Source organism: Bubalus bubalis, chromosome 4 (assembly GCF_019923935.1).
Source record: "Bubalus bubalis isolate 160015118507 breed Murrah chromosome 4, NDDB_SH_1, whole genome shotgun sequence".
NCBI lineage: Eukaryota > Metazoa > Chordata > Mammalia > Artiodactyla > Bovidae > Bubalus > Bubalus bubalis.
Genome location: NC_059160.1, coordinates 115065740 through 115082115, shown reverse-complemented (window position 1 = coordinate 115082115; position 16376 = coordinate 115065740). Strand labels below are relative to the sequence as shown.

Genomic DNA, 16376 nt, shown 5'->3' with positions numbered 1-16376 from the left:
CTGGAATGGGTAGCCTTTCCCTTCTCCAGAGGGTCTTCCCAACCCAGAGATCCAACGCAGGTCTCCCACATTTCAGGCGGATTCTTTACCAGCTAAGCCACAAGGGAAGTCCTTTGAAAAGAAAACTTAACAATAAAAGATTGTTCTTGCTATTATGGTGAAAATGCAGTATAGGAAAACAAGGGTACAAAGAGAAACAAGCACAATTGGAGACTGTTTCTGTAGTACAGGCTATAGACTTGTATCTTGGGTTAGACTTTCAGTATGTGGATTGGTTTTTATTCAGTTAAGTTCAGCTGCTCAGTCATGTCTGACTCTTTGCAAGCTCATGGACTGCTGCACACCAGACTTCCCTGTCCTTCACCAACTCCTGGAGTTTGCTCAAACTCATATCCATTGAGTCAAGGATGCCATGCAACCATCTCATCCTCTGTCATCCCCTTCTCCTCCTGCCTTCAATCTTTCCCAGCATCCAATGAGTCAGTTCTTCACATCAGGTGGCCATAGTATTGGAGCTTCAGCTTCAGCATCAGTCCTTCCAATCAATATTCAGGACTGATAACCTTTAGGATTGGCTGGTTTGATCTCCTTGCAGTCCAAGGGACTCTCAAGATTCTTCTTCAACACCACAGTTCAAAAGCATCAATTCTTCAGTGCTCAGCTTTCTTTATGGTCCAACTCTCACATCCATACATGACTACTGGAAAAATCGTAGTTTTGATGATACAGACCTTTGTTGGCAAAGTAATGTCTCTGCTTTTTAGTATGCTGTCTAGGTTGGTCATCTTTTCTTCCAAGGAGTAAGCATCTTTTAATTTCATGGCTGCAGTCACTATCTGCAGTGATTTTGGAGGCCCAAAAATATAAAGTCTGTCACTGTTTCCATTGTTTCCCCATCTATTTGCCATGAGATGATGGGACTGGATGCCGTAATCCTAGTCTTTTGAATGTTGAGTTTTAAGCCAACTTTTTCACTCTCCTGTTTTACTTTCATCAATAGGCTCTTTAGTTCCTCTTTACTTTCTGCCATAAGGGTGGTGTCATCTGCATATCTGAGGTTATTGATATTTCTCCCGCAATCTTTATTCTAGCTGGTGCTTCATCCAGCCTGACATTTCACGTGATGTACTCTGCATATGAGTTAAATAAGCAGGGTGGCAATGTACAGCCTTGATGAACTCCTTTCCCAATTTGGAACCAGTCTGTTGTTCCAAGGCCAGTTATAACTGTTGCTTCTTGACCTGCATACAGATTTCTCAGGAGGCAGGTCAGGTCTGGTATTCCCATCTCTTGAAGAATTTTCCACAGTTTGTTGTGATGCACACAGTCAAAGGCTTTGGTGTAGTCAATGAAGCAGAGGTAGATGTTTTCCTGGAACTCTCCTGCTTTTCCTATGATGCAACGGCTGTTGGCAATTTGATCTCTGGTTCCTCTCCCTTTTCTAAATCCAGCTTAAACATCTAGAAGTTCTCAGTTCACATGCTATTGAAGCCTAGCTTGGAGAATTTTGAGGATTACTTTGCTGGCATGTGAGATAAGTGCAATTTGATCTGGGAATGGTTTGAAGTAAACTGCTGCTATAAAGGCCCTGACATAGAAATGAATTGCAGTCCTGAATGAGATCACCTTATGGAAGAGGAAGTTTGGTGAGTTAATTTAAGTACTAAGATCTAGAGTAATACAGTATTTCAACCTAAGGCAAAAGAGCTGACAAAGGAAAGTGAAGAGGCTAATAAGATAAGAGGGAAACCTAAACAATGCTAAGGATAAGGATACTTGGAATCCACATGAAGAACATGAGTCATGATGCCCAAAGTGGTTAACTGTATGAGATACTCCTCAAAGAATTAGAAAGAAAGATGAGGAAGGAAAGATGACATTTCCATTTGATAAGATGAAGGTATTTGTTAACCTTAATAACAGGAGTGACCTATAGACACAGTAGGAGAAGGAGAATAGTGGGATGAACTGAGAGAGAAGCATTGACATAGATATATATTACTATGTGTAAAATAGATAGCTAGTGCCATGGCTATAGTGATAAGATGAACCTACTAGATGTTGCTGCTGCTGCTGCTAAGTCATTACAGTCGTGTCTGAATCTGTGCGACCCCATAGACGGCAGCCCACCAGGCTCCCCTGTCCCTGGGGTTCTCCAGGCAAGAACACTGGAGTGGGTTGCCATTTCCTTCTCTAGACTAGATGTTATGATTACTCTTCTTTCCTCCCATTTGTCCCATAGGCTTCTTTGTCTTGAAATTTTTACAACTATTTTTTTCTTTGATACAGACATTGGAAAGTCTACTTATGAAGGATCTAGGTTGGCTCATATATTAGGTACCTCACCCCAAGGTTTATTTGATATGCACTCAAAATAGGCAGTCATAGCTATCTTTCTTAAGAATAGTTGGTAGAAGAATCAGTTCATCACAGTCTTATAAAATACTTAGTAGGAGTGAAAATAAGAAAGCCAAATTGAAAATTAGAATGTGTAGTGGACTAAATGGTGACCGCCACCCCCCCCCCCCACTAAAGGATGTATCCAGGTCCTAATTCACAGAACTTGTGAATATTAACTTATTAATACATGGCAAGAGTGAATAGTGACTTATAAAAAATATATAAGATATGTTTAAGATAAGGATCTTGAGAGGAGGCACTTGTCTTATTCAGGTAGGACCTAAATGCAATTACTCCTACCCTCATAAGAGAGAGGGAGAAGGGGATTCAGCACTAGACACACAAAAGAGAAAGGCAATGTACTGTGGAGGGAGAGGTTGAAGTGATACATTCAGAAATCAAGAGACTCCTGGAGCCACCGGGAGCTGGGAGAGTCAAGGAATTTTCTCTGTGAGTCTTTGAAGGGAGCAAAGTCCTGACAGCACCTTGATTTTGGACTTCAGACCTCCAGAACTGAGAAAACAAATTTCTATTGTTTTAAACCACCCAGTTTGTGGCAATTTGTTAAAGTAGCAACAGCAAGCTAGTACAGAATGGAAGAATAAAATAGATTTGGCAATAGGGAAAATATGAGTCAATGACAATCTTGAAAATTTTCATAACACAAAGATGGAGAATAGAAGTAAAAATATATGGAAAAAGAAAGGAACCATGTAGGGTAATAAATCTATAAATTAGTGCTCCTAAAGAATAGAAAATAAATGGAACAGAAATAATAATCAGAGAAAAGAAAATCATAAGCAAAAGAAAAGAATCTATAGAGAGTAAAACTATACAGAATATATCAGTCAGTCAGTCAGTTCAGTCACTCAGTCGTGTCCGACTCTTTGCGACCCCATGAATCGCAGCACGCCAGGCCTCCCTGTCCATCACCAACTCCTGGAGTTCACTGAGACTCACGTCCATCGAGTCAGTGATGCCATCCAGCCATCTCATCCTCTGTCGTCCCCTTCTCCTCCTGCCCCCAATCGCTCCCAGCTTCAGAGTCTTTTCCAATGAGTCAACTCTTCGCATGAGGTGGCCAAAGTACTGGAGTCTCAGCTTTAACATCATTCCTTCCAAAGAAATCCCAGGACTGATCTCCTTCAGAATGGACTGGTTGGATCTCCCTGCAGTCCAAAGGACTCTCATATAGAGAATATATAAAGCTTAAGATAGCTTATAATGTATCAGAAAAAGTGAACTGAAGCAGTATTTACATATGTCATTTCCTAGTGATTATTTTCAATTTCAAAGGTAAAAACTTATACATTTCTGGGAATTCCCTGGTGCTCCAGTTAAGATTCCACACTTTCACTGCTAAGAGCACAGGTTCTGTCCCTGTTAGGGGAAATGAGATCCCACAAGCCTTGTGGTGTGATCAAAAAATAATAAAATTTAAAAATTATACATTTCTAAGCAAAACACAGTAAAGTAAAATAAAACAGCATTAATTAGATTAGCCTTGAATTTAGATATTGAAAGGGGTACAGTCAAAGATGAGCATTAGAATTTAAACTGAAGTGATAATTTTAATAACAGCACTAGGAAAAGATGTAGGGTAAAGGGGAAAAAATTGGTTGTTATTAGACATGTTGCATCTGCCTGCAGGATCTTTTATTTATTTAAATACATTTGTAGTAGGTGTATTTAAACAATAACTAAGCAATAGAATTCCACATTATTTACATTGTGTCTATCCTGAAAACACTTGTAGACCATTGGGAAAGAAATTTAAAAAAAAAAACACAACATTAACCAAATACACCCAATATCTGTATTTTAAATAGAAAAGAGTTGCTGTAAAAGCAGGTATGAAATCATGGGCTGGGAAAAAAGACGTTAACAAGGGATGTCTAGGTTGAGATTGGAGAAGTTTCAAGAAATTTCTAGAAGGTGTAAATAATAAGATTTGTAGTTTATTGCTTTAAATAATCCAAGAGAGGAAATAGTCAAGGAATATTCTCAAATATATGACTCAGCCACGAATGGTATTGACATTAACTCCAAAGGGGAACAAGGAACTTTTTGAGAGGAAATGATGAGTTCCATTTATACATAATGACTTTGGGTTGGCTGTGAAATACTCATCTTGAGATGTTTAGTAAGCAGGTGGTTATTTAGGTCAGAAACTCATGAGTGAGGAATGGCATAGAACAAATATTTGGAGTGCTAGAATACACAGGGTAATTTAAATCATGGGAATAGATGAGACTGCTTATAGACTGAGAAGAGAGGAGGCCCTGGGGAATGTCACGCCAACATTTAAGGGTGGATAGTGAAGCATGAGTGGGAGAGGTGACCAAAGAAGTGTAGCCAGACAGGTAGGAGAAAAGGCCAAAGAGTATGGGATCAGTTAAGATGTGGGGAAAGAATATTTTTAAAGGGATGAATTTATCCATAATTTCAAATTCTAAGATGTCAGGCAAAGTCAGGACTTAAAAATATCAGATCTGAAGAATTCATTGGTAAACATAGGAGAAGCTGTTTCTGTGGAGCAGAGGAAATTGGTACTAGGATGGAATGAACTTAGAACTGTTTGTTATTTTTATTTTGTCTCATTTTTAAAATGCAGAAGATGTGAACATACTTAAATATTGACATGAAGGCTCTAATACAGAATAAAAGTAATTCTTTATGAAGAATAAAAGCAATGTATACGTAAAGATACAAGTCCCTGAGAAAGCAGAAGTTTAAAAGAGATTAGCCTTAGAAAGAATGAGGAGCAGTTCTTCAGTTGTACCAGAAAGGAAAGAAAGAAGGAAAAGGTATATTTCTCAAATTTAGTGACAGAAAACTTCTCAAGTTCCAATCTAAGGGCTGTTATGTCTCTTTGTGAAGTAGAATACATCGTGTCCTAAGAATAAAGGGGAAGACAGTGAAATGAGAATTTTGAGGACTGGGAAGATTTGAAGTAGTTATTATGGAAAATGAGAGAGGAAGCTGAATAGAGAATGATAGAAATATTCTCTACCTAATTTAATGATTTTCCTCCAGCAGCACCCAGCAGCCCTGAAGCAGGTATGGAACATGCAGACAGTAAGATTCCTTCACTTTTCCCAACACTGGGGTCTTGTCAGGTGGCTGTAAAGGAAAATAGTGCAAGAGAGTTTCAAGTTTTTAGCTAAAGAGTATGCAAACTGGTGAATCTAAATTGGATCAAGAAGAGATAACATGATGGATAGGGAGAAAAATAGGAAAGAAAGTAGACTTGTGGAACCAGTGAAATTAATGGACAAATGTTACAGGAGTAAATGACTTAACCTGGAAGGATAGGAGGTTGCAGTCCATGAGTGGAATGTGTGACTTGTGAGTTCAGAAGTAGAGACATTTTCGGAGATTACAAGATCTAGAATGTGGCTACAAAAGTGGCAGTTTTGGAGCATTATGATGGTAAAGATATCCAGTAACACAGAGACCAAGTTATTGGATACTGTAATCATCTAGGTCCCAAATTTGTAGATGGTGGCAAAATTTTGACTGAAAAGCAAACTGTGAGTCAGATACCAAAGTGAGTAAGGAGGCCTGATCAGAGGAAGATGGTATCCTGGGGAAGATGAGAGGATTGGTACAGCTACATAATATCAGCCTCAAAGAAGCGTTGATGGTGTTTGTGGTTCCTAGTCCTCTAAGTGCAAGATGTGAAAGTGAAGGGAGGAGACCAGCTGATTTTCACAGGAAGAGATATAAATTGAGATAGCTTTGCACATACAGGGATAATCTGAGGCAGGAAACAACAGAGTTCTTGACCTTGACCTTGACCTTGACCTTGAATACGTCCAAGAAGTAGTCATGAAGTTTTTGGCAAAGATAAATAGGTGAAGCAGAAGGAGTGCCAGATAGACCCTCTAAAAGATAATCTTCTTTGCTGCTTATTGCATTGTAGTTTTCTCTAGCTTATTGGGATAGGCTCTTTAAGTCTACTTGGAAATCTGTAGATGTCTGGATATGAATCAGAAGCCAGAACTATGACATTTCTCAATGTTATAAGGATGGAGTAAAAGTGAAAGGAGTTATTATAGGTGGCCTAGCTATTCTGGTTGTATAATATAGAAAAATCAACATCCATTTGATGTACTCTGGCCATTGTTCCATGGACAATATACAGATTATATGAGTCTGCATATGGAGAACTTTGAAGAGAAGAATCTACCTATAAGCTGTAATTGCTTGATTGTCAGTCCATGGAGCTGGATTCCCTCCTTTATGAGCAAAGTGGCAGGCATTGAAAGTTTACATCACACTGGAACAGTATAGCTCTCTTATAAAATTTGAATACTGGTCTTCTAATGGACTTCAAGTTGGGCATGGGAATAGTTTACCCATTGGACCACCCAGGCAACATGGGTGGAAGGTGAAAGTGAAGTCACTCAGTCGTATCCAACTCTTTGCCTCCCCATGGACTGTAGTCTACCAGGTTCCTTCGTCCATGGGATTTTCCAGGCAAGAATGGACACATATCCTGTCGGTAGCAATAAACTAAAGATATGACCAGATGTGAGTCTAACAAAAGGTCCAGAGGACAATGTTCAGAGTTATAACTTGGTCTCAGAGAACCACTGGGCTGCTTCTCAGCAAAGGCAGGTGTCTAAAGTCTCTACTATCATCTATTTCTTCAGGCATTGCCAGGAAACCTATGAAATTTCAATGTACTTTGCTAATTATACTTATCTGTTGTTTTCTTCTAATCCAGTCTAGTAATTCCAATTGCAGTTGTGGACTTGTACAGAAGGAGTGCCAGATAGAATCTCTAAAAGATAATCTTTGCTACTTATTGCATTGTGTTTTTCTCTAGTTTATTGGGATAGTCTGTAGATTCAGACTCAGACTGCTTTAGGTTAAACTTTTTAGAAACTCAGAACAAGGGGAAGATTAACATGAAAGCTTGGCATTTCTGACTACCTAATATAAATATCTGTATAATCTTATCTTCGAAAAAGAAGGCCCACTGTATTCTAGCACAGTGTGAATTTATTTATTTTGATTAATTAATATTTTTATTTACATATTTATTTGCCTTTGTAGAGTTATTCCAGGCCAGAGTTATCAGACATTATGGTCACGGGGTCATTGGCCTATGCTCCAGGTGTTTAAAGGCCATCTTTATAGTGAGTAGCTCTGCATTGGTACAGGAAAAAAGCTTCCCCCATCTCTGGTTTTACAACAGGATAAGCTCTCTTGTGTTGGAGGCATCTGTTTCAGTGCAAAAGGATTAACACAATAAAAGTAGTGTAGGATATTAGGTAAAGGTGATTAGATCAATTCTTGGATTTCTTGAAGGCTAGTATTCTGGCTGGGATCCAGACAAAATCCGTTTCCTCCTTGAAATGGTTTGATTGTGGAACAGTCTTTTGCAACTGCATGGACTGGAGCCTGCCAGGCTCCTCTGTCTGAATTCTCCAGGCAAAAATACTGGAGTGGGTTGCCATGCTGTTCTCCAAGGGATCTTCCTGAATCAGGGATTGAAACCAGGTCTCCTGCACTGCAGAGAGATTCTTTACTGTTTGAGCTATCAGAGAAGCCCTAGAGAATGATACATGATCTGCAAATAACAACAGATCTCTGTATATCCTTGATGGACTTGAAAGTTTGCCATCCAAGGATATCAGATAGTTTTTGAATGTCTATTTCCAAGGTTTGTCCTTCTTCTAAATGGCCCAGATGGCCAAGGACTTAAATGCCTAATGTTTGTTTTTATGACTTGCAACTATACACTGAGTAAATAGCCTTGTTTAAATAGCCACAAATAATGACCCTCTCCTCACTCAGAAACATATTTTCCCCATTTATCTTCTACTTCTTATTTTAAATATTTTAAACTATGCTTCCCAATTCATACCTGTTTCAGGCTGCCATCCTAACTTGGGCTTCCCTGGTGGCTCAGATGGCAAAGAATCTACCTGCATTGCAGAAGACCTGGGTTCAATCTCTGGGTCCAGAAGATCCCCTCGAAGAGGAAATGGCAACCCACTCCAATATTCTTGCCTGGAGAATCTCATGGTCAGAGGAACCTGGCAGGCTATGGTCCATAGGGTTGCAGAGTCGGACACGACTAAAGCAACTTAGCAGTTTCCTAACTTAGCTCTGGGCAATTGATGTAATATTTTTTTAACTTCTCCCCTGTGCTCTGTACAATGGATTAAACCAACTTTCTAAAATCCCATTTTACTTTATTTGCTTGTTTATACACTTATATATTTTTCATGATTACCTCAAAATAATCCATGTAGCTGGATCTTTGGAATAATAGGCATTTCAGGATTTTTCAAATGCTCCAAAAAATTAATATATCATTCATACATAGCTTTTTGTATATTTATGCCAACCAGAAAGCAATTAATTATGAAGCATTCTATAACATCCACTTTTTGAAGGAAAATTTTGCTACAAACTAAAATGAAAGAAGCTTTAAAACTCCCTCAAATTTAAATTACAACACTTTGTTTAAGAATCATGGGAATTAGTTTCAGAAGAGACTATTTCTAGAGAGAAAAAGGGGGAAGATTACATATCCAATTTAAGTACTTATGAGTCCATTTTTAAAATGAAATCACCTTTATAAATTAACTAAAAATCCAGTAGCCATATTATTTAGATAACATGAAACTTGAGACTTTTTCTAATAAGACGTTTCTGCTTTTTTGTAGAAGAGGTCTGTCCAGAAGGCCTTATCAACGAGGATTAATGTGTTCTCGATGTGGCAGCTATGACAGATGCACAGATTTTCTATGCAGTAAGCTCAAGAAAATAACTGAAACATGAAAAAATCCCATAATGCATTGAATGACAAGAAAATGAAGTGGTGAACACTAGTCTTTCATTGTCATGTTAATATTGTTCCTTAGATCAGAAAGGTTTTGTTATATTATCAGAGGTGGTATCAAACTGTATCATCTTTAGACTTTTTTAAACTGCACAGCCTTTTCTGCCCTCTCTAACTCTTATTCCTGCCCCTAAGGAAATACTAGAATATCTGAAAGAAGGAATGAGAACTAACAGTTTTACTCTGAAGACAAGCTTTGCATCTAATTCCTGAAATATCAGCCTGTTTGAGAATGACTGCTCTAAAGAATAGGATATTCTAAAACATTTATTAAAAAGAGAAAAGAAGTAAAATAGCAAATGGTTAATATAATAGCCTTTTACTTTTGTTTTTCCCCCAAAATATTCAGAGGATAAAACTAGAAAATGTTTTATTAATAAATTTTTCTTTTCACTTTTCTAAATATGAGAGCATATAACCCAAGATGCTTACAGGAATGTAGTAGGGAGTAAATTCAGACAAGGGCATATTATGCTTTTGTGTTAAAGAAACTAGTGCTGGAGTGACCCACTGTAACATTTCTTCCCTTGCTTCATCTGAATCAAGATGCAAAACCTTGCCCTTCCTCTTCCCTTTTTCTTTCTCTTCCTGGGAATATCCAGACCTAAAACCATTGTGTAGGTCAGAAAGGGGTAGGCATCCACACAGAGGGAGACACGTTAGCACCTAAGCAAGAAGACAAGGAATTCATACACGATGCAGTGGGCATGAGGAGAGAGCCTAAGTGGGATGAGAACACATGGGGTACGGCCTTGTGTGGAGAGCTAGAGCCCTCAAGGGGTGAGGTGAGTGTGCCTGCTGGAGATCAGGCTTGGGGCCCCACATCAGAGTAATGGCATGTCCACGCAGGAGTGGCTCACCCTGCGGTGTCACGGTCCAGGCACGGCGGGGACAGATCCCCCCGGGGTGGGAGGGAGATGCCTGGCAGTGTGTCAGAGTCTGACCAGGTGGGGAAGGCATCCCTGGAGGTCTGGGCTGGACCTGTGTGGGAGCCCAGGCAGAATGGGGAGAAGATTCACTTCTAGGGCTGACCTGAAGAGAGGTGTTAAAAAGGAAGCAGCTAAGGGGGCCTCCGCATTTGAGGGCAATCTCCTCACACTAGGTATCAGAGTCCAAACTAGGTGAGGAAGCTTTTAATGTTGGGGGAGGTGGCTTGGCATGGGAGGGGTCAGAGTCCTAGTGGGGTAAGAAAGGAATATGTTGGAGAAGCCCAAAGCTAACTTTCAGAGTCTGAGCAGGGTGGGAGAGGGATCCAAGTAGAGGATCAGCCTGTCGGTTGCCAGATTAAATGCTGGGCATCCAGAGGAGGAGGGAGAGAGACGGACTGGGTGTTTGAGGTCGGTAGATGGAAGCTATACATTTAAAATAGATAAACAACAAGGTCCCAATGTATAGCACAGGAAACTATATTGAATATCCTGTGATAAACCATAACGGAAAATAATGTAAAAGATAATTTATATATGTGTTTAACTGAGACACTTTGCTGTACCATAGAGATTGGCACAACATTTAAAATCAACTGCACTTCAATTTAAAATTTTTGAAATGCTAGGCATCCAGTTAAATTTGAATTTCAGAAAAACAAAAGTATTTTTAGTATAAATATATCCCAAATATTACATAGGCTATTCTTATACTAAAATATATCTGTTGTTTTCTGAAATTTGAATATAACTAGGCATCCTATATTTTTATTTGCTGAATCTGGCAACTCTACCACCCCAATGTGGAGTATCAGAGTCCAAGCAAGAAGAGGGAGTAGAAGCAGTGATGGGAGATTAGAAGCATTTTGGAAAGTGAAAATGAAAGTCTCTCAGTTGTGTCTAACTCTTTGCGACCCCATATGGACTGTAGCCTGCCAGAATCTTCTATCCATGGAATTCTCCAGGCCAGAATCCTAGAGTGGCTAGCCCTTCCCTTTTCCAGGGGATCTTCCCAACCCCGAATCAAACCCAGATCTCCCACACTGCAATCGGATTCTTTACCATCTGAGCTACCAGGGAAGCCCAGAAACAATTGGAGGATAGATCAAATAAGCAAACAGATTAAGGATAATGGAGCAGGTTTTCTCACTGTCAGAGGATAGCATATGAATATGTAAAGGAGGAAAACAAGCCCAAATCTTTTGGTGATGATTTGGATGATTTAGAGCTACTGGAACTTAAAAGTTTCAATAAACATAAATAAGCATAGAGGTAAATATTTATATATGTATGTATCAACATACATTTATTCCTTAGCTCTGAGACAGCCTTGGAACAGTGTCCTCTCAGCCCTAAAGCAACAGGGGCTTCCAAGGTGGCGCTCGTGGTAAGGAACTTGCCTGCCAATGCAGGAGATGTAAGAGATGCAAGTTTGATCCCTGGGTGAGGAAGATCCCCTGGAGAACAGCGTGGCGGCCCACTTCAGTATTCTTGCCTGAAGAATTCCATGGACAGAAAAGCCTGGTGGGCTACGGTCTGTGGGGTTGCAAAGAGTCGGACATGACTTAGTGATGCAATGAGCACAATAGTACTCAGACCTTGGCTTCTAAATTCCAGTCCACACTAAAGGGAGCCAGGACTCTCTGGAGAAAGGTCAAATTCCATGGCTGGGGCAGGAGAAACATTAAATAAACCCCAAACATCTTTTTCTACCTGAAAGCAAGGAAGTGCTCAAAGAATGGTGGAGACATGTAACATAAAGGACACAGAAGCCATCTTAAAGGGCTTTTACTGGTCAAACCTGGGACAATTTGAGCACCAAAATAAGGATAATAGTAGTCAATTATAACTCACTGGATAAAACAGGATACTATAATTCATACTGATATAAATTAATAAGTGACTAAAAGTTGTATGAGAAACAGTTTATTTGCATAGTTCGGAAGTAACTCCTCAAAGAAGTACTTCATTAGAGGTAAAGACTAACTTCACGATGGAGGAGCCTGGCAGACACAACCTAACACAGTGGTCAAAGTGAATATCACCAGCAACAGGAGGTATCAAAAACAAAACCCTTCACCTAAGAGAATTCAATGAGGAGAGCATGTCATCCATCACCTGTGTGGTATTCCTACCAAAGATGCATAACCTAATCCAGCCACAACGAAGCACCAAATAAATCAAAATCTGGATTTGTTTAAAAACTGGGGATAGATAGATACATAGATATTTAAATAAATCAAAATCCAGATTTATGTAAAAACTGAGAATAGATAGATATATAGATATTTAAAGAAATAACTAAAAACTTCAGAAATAGAAATTCTTGAATGTGGATACTATACTAAATTGAGATAGCCACTATGGAAAATAATATGGAAGTTCCTCCAAAATTAAAAATACAACTAATGTGTGTGTGTGTACACATGCACACTCAGTCATGTCTGACTCTTTGTGGCCCCGTGGACTATAGCCTGTCACTCTCCCCTGTCCGTGGAATTTTCTAGGCCAGAATAGTAGAGTAGGTTACCATTTCCTACTCCAGAGGCTTTTCCCAACCCAGGGATTGAACTCGCATCTCATGCATGTCCTGTACTGGCAGGCAGGTTCTTTACCACCCGGGAAGCCCTGCAAATAAATACCATCAGTTCAGTTCAGTCGCTCAGTCATGTCCGACTCTTTGTGACCACATGAACTGCAGCACACCAGGCCTCCCTGTCCATCACCAACTCCCTCCATCGAGTCAGTGATGCCATCCAGCCATCTCATCCTCTGTCGTCCCCCTCTCCTCCTGCCCCCAATCCCTCCCAGCATCAGAGTCTTTTCCAATGAGTCAACTCTTCGCATGAGGTGGCCAAAGTACTGGAGTTTCAGCTTCAGCATCAGTCCTTCCAAAGAAATCCCTGGGCTTATCTCCTTCAGAATGGACTGGTTGGATCTCCTTGCAGTCCAAGGGACTCTCAAGAGTCTTCTCCAACACCACAGTTCAAAAGTATCAATTTTTCAGCGCTCAGCCTTCTTCACAGTCCAACTCTCACATCCATACATGACCACTGGAAAAACCATAGCCTTGACTAGATGGACCTTAGTTGGCAAAGTAATGTCTTTGCTTTTGAATATGCTATCTAGGTTGATCATAACTTTCCTTCCAAGGAGTAAGCATCTTTTAATTTCATGGCTGCAGTCACCATCTGCAGTGATTGTGAAGCCCCAAAAAATAAAGTCTGACACTGTTTCCACTGTTTCCCCATCTATTTCCCATGAAGTGGTGGGACTGGATGCCATGATCTTCGTTTTCTGAATGTTGAGCTTTAAGCCAACTTTTTCACTCTCCACTTTCACTTTCACCAAGAGGCTTTTTAGTTCCTCTTCACTTTCTGCCATAAGGTATCTATGGGTAAAACTGCATTTGTCCTTCCAGTCTCCTTCCTAGTGGAATCTGGGAGTGATTGTTTGAACTTCTCTGCCCAAACGAGCAAAGGAAAGGAAATTTATTTCCTGAAACATATTGTGATAGCATTGGGCTAGATAGCAAAAACAAGGAGTACCGGGCTCTGCAGTTAACCTTGCCATCTGTGAGATGAAGAGCAACCAAAGCTTCTGAAAATAAGAATTAAATGAGGAAAATGAATAGATTCAGAGGACTAATTTTGAATGATCTTGGGGGGTGTGGGGACAAGAAAGATTAAAAATAAGATAACACAATATTAACATAACTGTACTTCATTTTTTAAAAAAGATGTTATGGAATTCTAGAATGTTGAAGCTGGAACAGTCTTTGGAAAGAAGAAGTGAAGTGCTTTATATAAGCTGACAGGATGATTAAGAAACAGAATAAGTACTGGAATCCATACCTCTTCTTCCTATACTTCCATGCTTTCTCTAGCAGACCAGGAGAATCTACTGAAAGAAATATGTTGTACCTTACAATTGGCTACTGGTTGAAGGGGGTACATCAAAGATGAGGGTATGGTACCTGAAAACTAGAAGAATAACATTATTATTGTTGGGGAAAATATCTTATATTCTAGAAAAAGAAGAAATTTTATGTAATTCTTTGTGAACTTTCTTTTTCTTTCTAGGCAATGCAGATCGTGACCAAGCCATATGTATGTATTGTTGTCCTTTATTTCTTGAACGATTCAACTACTTCATGTGAAATCCAGCTTTCAATTACTTCTTTATTTACAGATTACCGATATTGGTATCCAAGATGGGAAGTACCCCGGCCAATTGTGTGTAATCCACTGTGTTTATTGACTTTATTTCTGAGAATGATGTGTTTTTCACTGAGTGCCACAGTTGTCTTGATAATACAGTCTTATTTTCCAAATATATTAGTGGAAGAAGAGATGGTTTTTACCCCTGTGGAAACTGGGCCAGCAAAAGAGGAGGGAAAGAAAAAGAAGCAGGTGGAGGAGGAGGAGGAAGAAGAGAAAGAAGAGGAGGAGGAGGAGGAAGAGGAGGGGGAAGAGGAGAAAGAGGAGGTGGGGGGAGAAGAGGAAGAGGAGGAGAAGGGAGAGGAGGGGAAGGAGGAGGGGGGAGAGGAGGAGGCAGAAGAGGAAGAGGAGGAAAAAGAGGAGGGATAAGACTTACCACTGTCATAGGATAAAATTGTAATTAAAAAAAGACAAAAAATAAAAAATGAAATAAAAAACACTGGGAAAAAAACCCCACTGAGCTTTAACAAAAAATAATATGCACAAATCACTACTGTAATACCTTTTATCCCCTTCTCTTTCCCATATTTATTGAAAAAATTTAAATTTGAAAAACAAACAAAAAAACATGTATTTTGTAATAAGCACTATAAACCAAGTTCTTGCACACGAAGAACAAATAAAGACATGATGACAGAAAATACTAAAAAAATATTTTACCAGTCTAATTAATCTTAAGCTTTCACTGTATTATTCTTTTAAAAGATGAAATTTCTACTTTCTAAATATGTTTCTATCTCTGTATTTTAAATATTTTTAAATGGGTTAAAAAATTTCTCAAGTATTAAATAAGATTATACATGTAACGTGCTTAGGACCATTCCAAGTTCAGGACAACCATTTGATAACTTTTGATTGTATTGTTTTTATCACTCCTATCATAATTGTTACTTGTGGTGGTGATGATGGTGGTGATACTTTCCATGTGTTATCAAGACTTCTAATACCATTATTTATCTTTGTAGTACATGTGTTTAGAATGGTATAAGTGGTATTTGTACATGCTATTAGCAGACAAATTTTTTATTTCTACTTCATGCTTGGTATTTCAAAAGCTTTACTGTAATTCTTTACTAGACTATATAATTTGTTGACACCCAGGGCTAATAAATGTCAAAAGTTTAATTAGTTGTATCAGAGCAATCTGGCTGCTTCCAAATTTGTGTTAAAAATAAAATAAGGGGGAGGAGCCAAGATGGCGGAGGAGTAGGACGGGGAGAACACTTTCTCCCCCACAAATTCATCAAAAGAGCATTTAAACGTCGAGTAAATTCCACAAAACAACTTCTGAATGCCGGCAGAGGACATCAGGCACCCAGAAAAGCAGCCCAACTCTTCGAAAGGAGGTAGGAAAAAATATAAAAGACAAAAAAAGAGACAAAAGAGGGAGGGACGGAGTTCCGTCCAGGGAAGGGAGTCTTAAAAAGAGAGGTTTCCAAACACCAGGAAACCCTCTCACTGCCGAATCTGTGCCGAGCTTTGGAAGCACAGAGGGCAACATAAAAGGGAGGGGAAAAAAAAATAAACAATTAAAAATCGCGGATTGTGAGCCCTAGGGTAACTCCCCCAGCGGAGAAGCAGCGCAGACACCTGCACACGGCATTAGCAAGCGGGGGCTGGGCAGGGAAGTGCGGCGCGGGCTGTGTCCCTTAGAGTAAGAATCGGGCCGAATGTCCTGAGCGCTATCTGAGCGAAATAATTTGGGCTAGCAAACCAGACTGTGGGATATTTACCACGCGAAAAGCCAGCCCTAACCTAAGACACCGCCAGGCCCGCGCACAGAACAAAGGACTGAACAGAGATAGCCGGCTGCAGACCTTCCCCCTCCGGTGACAGGCAGCCAGAGCCGGAAGGGGGCAATCGCAGCCCCAGAGAGACACTATCTATAAAACTGTAAGCAGGCTTCTTTGCTAACTAAAACTTCTTGGGGGTCTGGACGGTCAACATCTGCCTGAGAAGGTGCGCCGG

The 16376-nt window shown here is 39.7% G+C and overlaps 1 protein-coding gene across 1 annotated transcript in view; it reads left to right on the top strand.

The window, feature by feature from the left end:
* The window catches only part of GLIPR1L2 (GLIPR1 like 2), a 35101-nt gene extending 19554 nt beyond the window's left edge, over positions 1-15547 (top strand). Inside the window, exons 4-6 of the mRNA XM_006080839.3 lie at positions 9087-9172; positions 14271-14297; positions 14380-15547. Coding sequence (XP_006080901.3) covers positions 9087-9172; positions 14271-14297; positions 14380-14777 — 511 coding nt within the window. The 3' untranslated portion in view covers positions 14778-15547. The remainder of the gene's footprint in view (positions 1-9086; positions 9173-14270; positions 14298-14379) is intronic.
* The last annotated feature ends 829 nt before the right edge of the window (positions 15548-16376 follow it).